This window comes from Amphibalanus amphitrite, unplaced genomic scaffold, assembly GCF_019059575.1.
Source record: "Amphibalanus amphitrite isolate SeventyFive unplaced genomic scaffold, NRLGWU_Aamphi_draft 000897F_arrow, whole genome shotgun sequence".
In the NCBI taxonomy this organism is placed as follows: domain Eukaryota; kingdom Metazoa; phylum Arthropoda; class Thecostraca; order Balanomorpha; family Balanidae; genus Amphibalanus; species Amphibalanus amphitrite.
The window spans coordinates 243,082-254,889 of NW_024882391.1; the positions used below are offsets into that span (position 1 = coordinate 243,082).

The following is an 11,808-nucleotide window of genomic DNA, read 5'->3' on the forward strand; positions in this document are numbered from 1 at the left end:
TATACCAGGTAGGGTCGTCCGGCGATTCTACCTGATCGTGACGTCAGCTTGTGACGTCATCTGGGGGCAAGTCTTGAAGCCCCGTTGGAGTCCCATGTAAATGGGCGATTTTTGAAGTGCTGTCGAACAAACTCTGTTGGAGCTAGCACAAAACTAAGTGCATCATCGGAAAGACGAGACATTTTTCTTTGAATTATCTAAGACCAGTTTTTCAATAAACCCATTAGTTTTTCCGAAAATGCGTAAAAAAGCCCCCATGCCTCCGCAGCCTCCCTTCCGCCGGCCGCTGCGCCGCCGCGGTAGTGTAGTGGTTAGGATGCTTGCACCGTGATCCAAAGGTCGTGCGCTCGAATCTAGGCGCGGGTCGGACTCAAATCGAAATTGCAAGCAGAATATGTGTTTTTTCTTTAAAAATCACTTATATTACAGCTAACCATTCATAAAACTATCGATAACAATTGACTGAAAGCCAAAATAAAGATTACATTCTTATAAAACAAATTCAAATATGGCGGCCGTTGCGCTAGGCTCCGCCCCCGACTCCGCCCCTTCGTGTGACGTCATCTGTGCACTTGGACACACAGGGAGATAGGGGACGACATGGGCCTGTTTGAGACGAATGCGACGCTATATTTTCACATATTTATGTTTTTGTTTAGGAGGAAAATTGTGATTCTATTTATTCTTCGGTTGCATTATTGATTTGATACATCAAGATACAGGATTGGGATTTTGTCGTGGCGTTTGTTGTGAAAGGCCGAACTTGTAGTGAATCCTAGTCAGTCCATTTGTGATATTGGCAAACAGCTTGGGTGGCGAAAGGCTGCTCACTGGTGCATCAGCATTGGACGTAAAAATGTACTCCAGTGTTGAATGAAGCCTCTTTTCGATTTTTGGTAGATTAGTGTGCTGACTGAAAAGGTGTCTTTTACTGAAAAGTACTTGATTGTTCTCATTAAAGACTAAAAATGGTGAGTTTGAACTTTGATTTCTTTGTCAGTTTGAGTTGTCATGGGGCTAGCCATAGCCTGAGCCCTGAGCCTGTAAGGCTGATTATGAACTGTTGCATATTTTTTTAATCTGTGAATAAGTAGGCATGCACTTTAATTGTAGTTGACCTCTACTCATGTCATGATATCTAAAACTTGGGTTGGAGTTGTTGACCACAGGTTAAATTCCTATTGCAGGGCAATGAAACATCACTCCCGATGGAGATGTGCTCCAACTGTGAGTACCAACCACCACCTGGGAATTCTGAAATATGCATTGCATAGTATGGGGGGGGGGGTGACCTATGCTGCTCCACCCAATCAGCTTCTCTGAGCTGCATGTCATTGTTTGCTAAATAAGGTTGTCTTTCCATTCTTGACTTATGGTTTCTGAAAATCTCAGGCATCTACTTCATGTTGGCAAGAGTTATGGATAATACTGAAGCTGGTACCTATTCTATGGCCAAAGTCTTGTCCTGAATTTCTCTTTACCACAATTTCCTCTCTCAATTAGCTTGTCATACATTTACTTGTTTCTGAAATTATCTGTCTTCTCGCTTCATCCATCTAATTTCTCATTGATCCAAATCTTTAAATTTCTTTCTACTTATCCATAGATACCTATTTGTGCAAAATTGCCATCCACACATGCCCTCATCTTGGATTATCATTTCTCTATGCACACAAATCTTCATCTTTGAATCTTCTCTTTATTATCATCTTCTCTTTTCCCATCCTTCAACCTTCATATGTACCTCCTAATACTTCCTTACCTAATGTGAAAGGTTGCAAAAAGGCAGTGGAGATCCAATCCTATCTCAAATCCCTACACATTTGGACAGTTTAGGGACAAAGATTAGTGAAGGTAAAGAAATGCATTTTGCTAATGAATGAGGAGATGGGTTTGGGGGTACAGAACGCTACGTGATGAAGACTTGTGCGCCTATGAGGAATTGCAAAGCGATTTAATCAGATTGCATATGAAGAAGTACTATTCCAAAAGTTAGTGGCCAAATTGGCCACTGCCAATGCAGCAATCGGTGACCTTTTTTGAGTACGGGCCAGATGAAACATTTTTTTATGAAACAGAGTGACCGCGATCGGCGAGCCGGACGAACAGTTTGCAACGAACAGATACAAGCAACCATATAAGGCAAGACATGTAAAATTTGCAAAACATGACTGCTGAATTATATTGATTGATTAGTTGCGATAGCTGAAAGATGTTGACAGTTGATCGGCGTCTCATAGTGAAAACCGCCATCGAACACCTGTACACGTAAGTAGGCAAAAGCTGGCTATTTGAGTTGTAGCGTTTTGCCGATACCAGCCGAGGGTCGGAGACTCGACTTCGCGGCCAAATCTGCCCCGCCGGCCTGGCATTGCCGGTCACTGAGTTAAAACAATACGAACTAAGGTTTGCGCGACCAAGATTTGTAGGACAAAGATCGTCCCGGTAACGAAAGGTCTGGTTCACGGTCGAAGTCAGCGTAGGTCGTCTACTTTTTTGTATGTTTTGTATGTGTTTGTTACGGAGCGAGCGAAGCGAGCGTAGTCTTTCGGACGGAAATTTCTGAGTATGAGCGGCCGGCCGGCCGGCCGGCCGTGGTCACGATTCTGCGACGCGTATATCTCAGCAACCACTTGACCGATTTACACGCGGTAATTTTTGTAGGGTAGCTCCATTCCTTCTACCAAGTATTGGACTATTCCCGATGCATGTGGGTGACCCCTTATGCACGTGCCACGTGCAAAACGAAGAGGTGTCACTTTTGTAATTGTTGCAATATCTCGGTAACTACTTGGCCGATTGCGCTGAAAGTTGGCATGTAGGTAGGCACCCACTAGGCAATGCATATCCATGTGCCAGAGTTGGGGTGCTGCTGCACGTGCGCACGTGCAGAGGTCGATTCCAGATCTCGAGAACGGCTGGACCGATGACACTCAAATTTGGCACATGGTTAGGGACCGGTTAGTAGGGTGCCGTGCAAAAGTCAGTTGGGACCCATTTCGCACGTGCGCACGTGCAGGGTGCCGCTTCCAGATCTCGAGAACGGCTGGGCCGATTGTGCTCAAATTTGGCACATCGCTAGAGACCGGTTAGTAGGGTGCCGTGCACAAGTCAGCTGGAGGTACCCCGTCGAAATTTCGCACGTGCAAGGCCCACCCTCTCGCTCGCTCCGTTAGTCGCCCCAAAAGGCGTTATACTGGTATTTATGATCATAAGCGATTCACACATTGCGTGGCGATTATTGCTCAGAGTGTGAATCATGTAGGTATTATGCATGCTGAACGGAGGCCAATCACACAATGCCTAAAACTGTCGCTCAACACTTCAAAATTACACAGAAATGAATCTCTGGTGAAAATAGGTCAACTGAGATGAGTGACCTTAGATGTTCACGGAAGACGTTGACGCCTCTGGCTCTGGCACGCATGGTATCATTTTTACCGTAGGCATTCATGGACACTGATCACAAATCGGATAGCATTTTGCTCCAAGAAATTATCAAGCTCAGTGTCTGGTGGCCTGAACGGCGTTGATCCAATAGGTATGACTTGTCACGCTATAAGCACGTCATAAACACAGTGAATGACGTGACGGGAAACTGAATTACCGTGTACGGAGGAGGAATAATATGAACGTATTTTCTTGTGAGAAAACGTCTAATAAAGATAAATGTTCTGTAGTTGAAGGATCTCTGCGAGTGCGATCGGAAGGCCCATTTGTGCCGTTTTTCAGCTTTTGAGAGTATCCGTATTGATTGGTCACGCGCCACTTACAAAACAAAGGCGGCGACATGGCGACGGCGACATGCCGATATTTCAGGAATTCAAAGGAATATTAAGGAAAGATCAAAGCTATGCGCAAATACTAAAATATCCGAAAGTTAAATTGTGTTTACTAAGACTAATTAAATATAAACGCTTGGAAACGCACTCGCTTCAATTTAATTGCGTAGCGCCTAAACCTATTTTATGATGTGGAGCGGCAAGGCATCAATTTGTAAGTGAGCGGCAAATGGGATCTCATTTGCCATTGGCGTTATGGGAAAAGGAAAATAACCAAAGTGCAATACTACGTACCTTTTTATAATTTATAGCCCCAAGTACAATGTCAATGAGTTTCTTCATACTTCCTACGTCACTTTATTTTTGTCTTTTGCTGTCGCATGTTTTCCTCCCTCTCCCAATCTCACGCACTCGCTCTTTCTCTGTCTGTTTATGTATCTGTCAATGTCTCTGCCTCTGTCTATACTATTTGACTCGATTGTTTGATGACGGTTGGGCATTGTTTGTTTCAGTCGACCCGGATGAAATTCGGCGCCTTGGAAAGCGATTTCGGAAACTAGATCTCGACAACTCCGGATCGCTGAGCGTCGAGGAATTTATGTCTCTGCCGGAGCTTCAGCAGAATCCTCTAGTCCAACGAGTGATTGAAATATTCGATGAAGATGGCAATGGAGAGGTAGACTTCAAAGGTGATTGCTCAACACTCCTGAAACTGGTATTGTTGTTAGAAAGCGCATACTGACTCAACATTGCTGCTTAACTTTCCTTGCTCAATCAATTTCATTTCTGGCATAGCAGCAGATTCGCGTTTGCTAAACTAACGTGGAAGTCGTTGATTATATCGTAATGAACTGCTGGAGGAGTAATACCAAATTTATCGTTAAGTTCCATGTACGGATGCCGAATAAAACGCTTATCAGTAGTGCTGGCATATCGGTCTTGTCAGTGCACTTATGTGTAAATAACAATTATTGTTTTATGTTTTTCAGAGTTCATCCAGGGTGTGTCACAGTTCTCTGTCAAGGGAGACAAGCTCTCGAAGCTGAGGTTCGCTTTCCGTATCTATGACATGGACAAGGACGGACTAATATCAAATGGAGAACTGTTCCAGGTACGGTCTCCTTCGTGTATGTTGAATGATTTATGCTTTAATTCCCTGGCATTGGTAAGTTTTTTTCCAATGAGTGTCACCTTGTCATTAATTTGTAGCAAGATATTGAATTATTGTTGTATCACAAATGAGTGCTAAGTGTATTGTAAAGACTTTATTCTATTTATGTGTGTTGTTGTGTAGCTGTTTTATTGGAGGATCGTTGTCTAATCCCAGAAAAGGCATTCCTATCAGGTTTTCATCGCATTTCTCCTAATATTTATTATCAATTGTTGTGTACACTGTACAGCATTATACTTGCAGCGAATTTTTGGACCAAACTGTATGCAGCCGTGCATTTCTGCTATTTTTTCGCCACGAATCGCGATAAAATTGTCCATGAGTTCGTAACGTGAACGATAAGAAGGTGTTCCTTTTTGAGGACAGATGTTGCGATGGTCAAACATTCAAGCCTTTGTAAAGCGCTGCCCTGGATCCTGATTGGGACGATGATGTCGTCTGTGCTGTCCTCAGGTGCTAAAGATGATGGTGGGCAGCAACCTGAAGGACACGCAGCTGCAGCAGATTGTCGACAAGACCATCCTCTTCGCCGACAAGGACGAGGATGGCAAGATCAACTTCGAAGAATTCTGCGCGGTAAGTGTTCGATGGTGAGCCGTGAACGATGACCATCATATCATGATCAATGATCATACAGCTTCTGAGTTGACATTACACCGGCTACCCAGCAAATGATTCAATTTGTGTTGATTGTTTTAACTTTTAGGCATCTCCATCAAAAGCTTTTGACATAGAAGTTGGTTTGAAACACCAAATATTCTATCAGTGTTAGTATTGATATTGACTCATTTCCCTATCATCGACGGTCAATGTCGTGCCTTAACAACCCCGTCCCCCTAAAAAAAATCGATCTAGAGCTCACCTTCAGTTTTTTTTTTTTTTTGATGTACATACCATGACAATGTAAGTTGCGAAAGTACTTGACTAATTAGCTTGTTACAGCTTAGCACGCGCAAAATGACCTTGTAGTCGGCGCGCCCTAAAGCCCCAATAAAAAAAGTTAACGTCACCGCCCGTGGCTGGACCTTCAGGCTGGATTAGCCAGGCTGCTTTGCGTTTCCTGAACTTCAACGAATGAATCTATAGGCGCCGGCTGGGCGGGAGTCGAGCTCGGAGGAGGAGCCTAACTTTAAAACCGAGCTTCCATAGGGCCTGACCATCAGAGAGTGTAGTGCGGCGTGCCCGTACTTCCCTGCCGAAGGAGAAGCAAACGACCGTCTTTGTAGCCGGTCTAGTGTCCAAGTCACCTTGTATAAAATGACTCGCATTGTGCGTTACTGTTTCGGCGAGATGTGTAACCCCGCCCGTCTGTGGCTATCCACAGGTGGTGGGCAACACAGACGTCCACAAGAAGATGGTGGTGGACGTGTAAGAGGGTCGCGGCGCCACGGCGGCGGGTGGATGGGAAGGGGACGGAGACTCGGCGCCGCCCTGTGATACAGAACTCGGTTACAGCAGGAACGTCTGGCAGCCGCAGTTCTACAGTCGACAAGGGCGCCGCTGGAGTGCTGCTTGCAAACACCTGATATAAGTGGCAGTGGAACGTCCGGCACCGATGGGCCCGGAGGCGGTCTCCATTGCTCTCTGTTTCTCTCCCTCTCGCCCTCTTTCAGTCGGCCGGCTGGGTTTGCCGCCGCCGCCGCCGCTTTTCAGGGGAACCCACCGCTAAATTCGGCACATTGGTCAGCACGTCACCTGGGACAACTGGCACGGACGCAGGACATCGCCGGGGCGGTCCGCGGGTACGCGGATGACTTTTCTGCGTCAGAGTGCGTTTTGTGTCGCTTCTCGCGGAATGTTGCCGATTCGTGCGGCCCGGCTGGTGGCACGGACGTCTTGCTGTTTTGCTGGGTGCTCGGCCGCTGCGCCCCGTCGTGGCACGCCCTTCCCTCGGCCGTGCCACCGCCTGGCTGAGGTGCTAAATCGTACCGTTCCGTGCTTGAGCATGCCCGATTTCGTCGCCGGTGGACTTTGCCTGCAGAGAAAAGCGTGGTTTTGTGTTTGGTGCCCAACACTTGTCAACTGGTGCGGTTGGTTGCTGCCTATGCGATGAATTAATCATACATTTTGTTGGGAATAATATATCTATATAAACTTAGCCAGTCATAGTAGCTGCATACATATTAGATGTCCCTAATTGTGACTATTCTGAGTGTTGTGATTGCCGTTTGGTCACCAAGAACGCTATCTCCTATTCTCTCACTTTCTCACACCTTTTGTTTGTTCACCTGCCTGAATGCCTGACTTTTGTTTTCGATATCTCTCTCCCTCTCCATCTCTCTTCCTTCTTCTTTATCTTCTCTTCCTCGTTCTCTCCTCTTTGTCTTCTTTTTTCTCTCCTCTTTTTTTGTGTGTGCGCGTGGAGGTGTACAGTTTTTGACTTCGTTTACGCGTGACTCCTTCACCCGATGCGAATTTCGTGGTCTTGCCACAAATACATTCAATTAATAATCAAATAATGCCTGTGTGTAGGGATACGTGTTTGAGAGATGACGATGGTTACGTGCAGATTTTTTTTTTTAGAAATTTTGTCCGAATGGATGAATGGGTGGCTATGGGCCCGGGTGCCCCGCTAAGCAGAGCTTGTTGCGAATGACACCACGGACCCACCACCCCGCCTTGCCCGCGCCCGGTTCACCGGTGATAATTTGGATCGAAAGTTTAACGTGCCGCAGGTAGATGGCGGCACGGTCCTCCCGGGTCTAGCGTGGCCCTGTCTCGCCAGTTGCCAGCTGGCTTAATATAGGAACGCGGGTCAAACGGCGTGGAGCTTTCCGGCCGCGAACTCGCTGCCACCGAGTTAGGAGACGGACGCCTTATCCACTAGGCCAACGGGGAGGACAAGATCGCCGATGAACATGAATTTTAAACTCATGTTTGGCTAACAGCGCGTTTGGCAGGTGAATGGGTGCTTTTCTAGGCAAGGGTGGTGCAATCGTGGCCTACGGCAACTCCATATACCAACAAGAAAAGATGGCCGTGAGAGGGGAACACACACATTACACATTTTGGCATATCTGCATTGCTATGGCAGGGTCGAACGGGCCATATTCCTGGATATGGGTTCGTGGGTACCCGATTTCCGGATCCGCCACGCTTCACCTCCACATAGGTACAGACACAGACTGTTATCTGTGGTACAGAGCCATGCCCGCGATCAACCCAGCGCAGTTCCCTAGGTGACCGTCCACTGCTAAGGCGCACATATCGCGCATTACGTCCAGTCGTCCAGTGCCTAGTGCGCGCTGAAAGGTTGAAGTATTTCAAGTCGTCAGGACAGTAAAGTTATCTTGAGTCGTCGGCGCTTGATTCGGCACCCAACAGCCGCCGGACGCTGAACCGCAGTCAGCGAACTACAACTGTGTCGGTGCGCGCATAAACAAGGCACTCTGCTTCGGATACAAAATGTCCAGAAGGATCTACACAGAAAGTGTTTCAAAGCTAGAGTGTCAAAGATCAAAGGATTACCTTTCGGCGGCTCAGCATTGGCAACCCAAATCTGAGGTAGGACCTGGAATGTTGTGATCGTTGATAGTAAGCACGTCAACTGACCTAAAAATGTCACGGTGAACCATGAGTTAAAACAACACTGTGTATTATAAATGAAACAGCAACATGGCTAACATAACATTTTCTTAAATGGAAATGAATGCAGCCCTCGCATGTCTGGAATGATAAGCTAAAACACATATATACAATTACACAAAAGGCAAGTAAAATCATTGCTTGCCCAAATCAACACATGACTAAGTGAAGAAACTATGAAAAAGCTCGCCACTTTAGCAGTAGATACTCGTAAAACAGATACAACGGTTGTGCCACCTGTAATACGATGTAGCAAACCCACTTAAGATGGCCCAATTACATATCATCATGCAACTGAAAGACCATTTTCATAAACGTTTTTTCTGACACTGATCATAACCAAACCTCGCAAAAAATGATAACAATTGTGAGACATTTCAAGCATAATTTTAGAGTTTAAGAAAATAAGAACCTCCCATAACCAAAAAAGTTAGAATAAAAAGTCAAGAATCTATAGAGAAATCGTGATCTTCTACAAATGTTTGATCTTTTAAATTCAAGCGATTTCATTGCCGCAGCAGTAAGGTTAATTTCCCTAATCATATTCTAAATGGTTATTCAGTTGCATGATGAATATGAAAACTTCATTTGTACTCAAGCAAAATGCAATGCAGTTTCACAATGCACTTACATGATGGCTTCTGCCATTGGCAGCTCATCTCAAAAGGCACTTGTTCTACGGTTCGACTAATCACATGTCACGCCGCTCAATGAAAACACGACCAGAAAGCATCAACATACGCGTAACGTCCAGCGCACTTTGATACCCGGGCATCAACCAACACCGTCAGACCAAGTGCCGACGGCGCCAGGGGCCGCCCTATTGGCGCCCCTCTGCAGGCGGGATCAGCGCCTTCTTGATGCCGAACTCCTTCACGATGCGCCGCCATGATTCGTGGTCGATTCTGAACAGCATCTGATGTTTGTCCCCTGCGGCATCGCCACCGGCTGGGGCCGCTCCACCCGACACTGGCTCCAGTACGGGTAGTCCGTGCTTGTGGTACAGCCGGGCCTTTTTCATCTTTACTAGAATGGACGCGTGAAAAATGTTCTCCACAGTGACGCCGAAGTCTGTTGGGTGGTACGCGAACTCGAAGAAGCTGATGGGCTTCCCCAGGCGTCTGTAGAGCGCTTTCAACGTCGACTCCAGTCTGTTGATTTGCTGAGGCGTGGCGCCTGGCTCGGCCACCTCCACGACCTTGTCGGGCGCCACAGCAGCCGACAGCGCGTTGGGACGGGCGCGCGGCGCGCGCTGCTTGCGCTCGGCTGGCGGCGCGTTGGGCACTCCGAGCGTTCCGTTGAGCAGCTGCAGCCCGGGACAGGGCCCCAGCAGATTCGCCGTGAGCCGGCCCAAGCCAGCCCAGGCGTTGGGCGTCAGTGAATCCTCCTGGTTGACAGCCGCCGACAGGCGAGCGGCAAAGTCGGCCGGCTGGAAGGTGATGGGCCCGGCGCTGGCGTTGCGGACGCTGCGTGACAGCTCGCTCGACAGCTGAGCCACCAGCTGGCCGTCCACCTCTGCCACCGTCGACTCGGGCAGCTCACATTTCCGGTAGAGGGTCTCCGCCTCGTCCAGCCGCTGCTGCAGGCTCCTGTCGGCCAGACCGTCCTGCTGAGCCGCCTCCAGAGCAGTCAGCTGGTCCCGGTAAGAGCGCACCAGCAGCCGCTCCTTGTGACGGCGCTCCTCGCTCGGCATTGTGTCCAGTTGTCCGCAGCAGCAGCGGAGTCACCGATACCCGTGGCTACAGGCTAGCCACTACAGCGTCTCGTCCGTGGTGGCACCTCAGCTGGACAGACCACGGCAGCAGATCAGTATTCATCGTAAGAGGGATATGTAAATTTGTATCAACTCATTACAGTTGCTAGCATTTACAAGCTCACTGCATATAGGTAGGTACATAACATCAGAAAAAAATAAGGAACCTATTATAAATCATAACAATACTGATGAGGTCTCATCAGTGTGGGATAAGGGGGCTGGATGGGGGGAGGCAGCTGGAGCCATCAGATGGCGCATGGTGCCCAACAGCCATTTTGGGCCATGTTGCCTGTTGGTACCATTCTTATCTTCTGTGCTGGGGTGACTGTACAAGATACTGATTTGTGGCAGACGCAATGGGATCAGCAAAGGAGGTATAGACATTTTTATGTGGTTTTTCTTATCACAAGAGCATTATTAAATACCAAATGTTTACCTAGCTGTTTGTTTACATCGGTGATCTTGAAAGATAACGTCAGAGGGTGTCTGCCAATCTTCGTCAATACTTGCCTTCGAGAATTTTTGTCTCTAAGGCAGTTTGATATTAACCTTTGGGCTCGCTTATCCATTAGAGCCTAAACAAGATTATTTGCTGCACAGCAGTGTCTATAAAATCGACAAAACCTTCACACCCTGTGACGTCATCTGTCTTCTGGGTACTGTTCGGTAATCGGTCAGTTTTTTTAATCAGCAGGCTGCCAGCATGCTGCTGTTTCTTGACTCCTCATTGGTCGAATTCACGTGGTCTATTCATTCGACCAACGAGAGGCCAAGAAGTGCCAGCAATAACTTCCTTATGTGGGAGAACCGACAGCGTGCTGATAAAAACAGCGACCGAACAGAGCTCCAAGCCCTCCCTATGTGGCAGCAAAGAAACGTAAGGTAAGCCCCTGTGCAAAACCCATTAGCATGCTCACGCACAGCCTAGCCATCGTCAATGCAAATTGAAATCAATTTGGCAAAATTGAAATGGAAAAAAAGATGAGTACGATTTAGGTTACATTTTTTATCGATACCCTGATTAAATGATACCTAACATTATAAATTGATACGTGAGACACTTACCGTTTAACTTATGAAGATTCTTAGGTAAGAAATTTCGGACAGTAAATATACGGAAATTCCCGAAATTCTACCTAATAACGCTAACAGCCCACAGCCCTATGAAACCTCCCCCTCTCTCAATTTGCTCTCAATCTCCTAACTCGCGCCGAAACCCGTCTCGGTCAATGAAAGAAATGAATGCAATTAGGTAATGGTATCTATGACGTCACGAAGGTAATTGACTTGCACTTGCCAAGGCACTTGCCACCTCGGGAGACCTGGATCTCGTATTTGTTACAAGTGCTCATTTTTGATGCTTGAATATATCAATACAATATAAATACATGCTTTTGCTTTATAAATATTTGAAATAAAAGTGAAGATCTACTCTTGATGATGATTTTTGTGACGTCATGTAGGTCATTTTTATTCTTTTTATTTTGTTATCCTTGGTGTTATACTTTGCTACA

General features: G+C 46.8%; 2 protein-coding genes across 4 annotated transcripts; one reads left to right on the forward strand and one right to left on the reverse strand.

Moving 5' to 3' along the window:
- Positions 1 to 592: 592 nt before the first annotated feature.
- Positions 593 to 7,412, forward strand: LOC122367807 (calcineurin subunit B type 2). Of its 2 annotated transcripts, XM_043341225.1 has the most exons (6): positions 593 to 971; positions 1,188 to 1,227; positions 4,295 to 4,471; positions 4,772 to 4,893; positions 5,407 to 5,529; positions 6,278 to 7,412. In XM_043341225.1, the coding sequence occupies exons 1-6, from the start codon at positions 969 to 971 to the stop codon at positions 6,323 to 6,325; spliced, it is 513 nt and encodes a 170-aa protein (XP_043197160.1). In that variant the 5' UTR covers positions 593 to 968; the 3' UTR covers positions 6,326 to 7,412. The 2 variants fall into 2 exon arrangements, with proteins under 2 accessions (XP_043197160.1, XP_043197159.1); XM_043341224.1 differs by lacking the exons at positions 593 to 971; positions 1,188 to 1,227 and adding an exon at positions 3,777 to 3,996.
- A 1,119-nt stretch (positions 7,413 to 8,531) lies between these two features.
- On the reverse strand, positions 8,532 to 11,518 carry LOC122367808 (non-structural maintenance of chromosomes element 4 homolog A-like). 2 transcript variants are annotated; one of them, XM_043341226.1, is made up of 2 exons: positions 11,360 to 11,518; positions 8,532 to 10,322 (listed from the first exon to the last, which is right to left on the reverse strand). In XM_043341226.1, exon 2 carries the CDS (start codon positions 10,229 to 10,231, stop codon positions 9,359 to 9,361), a length of 873 nt encoding a protein of 290 aa, XP_043197161.1. In that variant the 5' UTR covers positions 10,232 to 10,322; positions 11,360 to 11,518; the 3' UTR covers positions 8,532 to 9,358. The 2 variants fall into 2 exon arrangements, with proteins under 2 accessions (XP_043197161.1, XP_043197162.1); XM_043341227.1 differs by lacking the exon at positions 11,360 to 11,518 and adding an exon at positions 10,731 to 11,162.
- Between the last annotated feature and the right edge of the window lie 290 nt (positions 11,519 to 11,808).

What these genes read in the sequence shown, in the direction of transcription:
- LOC122367808 (XM_043341226.1), bottom strand. Translation starts at nt 10,231, where the DNA reads ATGCCGAGCGAGGAGCGCCGTCACAAGGAGCGGCTGCTGGTGCGCTCT.
- LOC122367807 (XM_043341225.1), top strand. An exon ending in GATGGAGATGTGCTCCAACT is followed by an intron (nt 1,228 to 4,294) that starts GTGAGTACCAAC and finishes TGTTTGTTTCAG; the next exon opens with TCGACCCGGATGAAATTCGG. An exon ending in TGGAGAGGTAGACTTCAAAG is followed by an intron (nt 4,472 to 4,771) that starts GTGATTGCTCAA and finishes TATGTTTTTCAG; the next exon opens with AGTTCATCCAGGGTGTGTCA.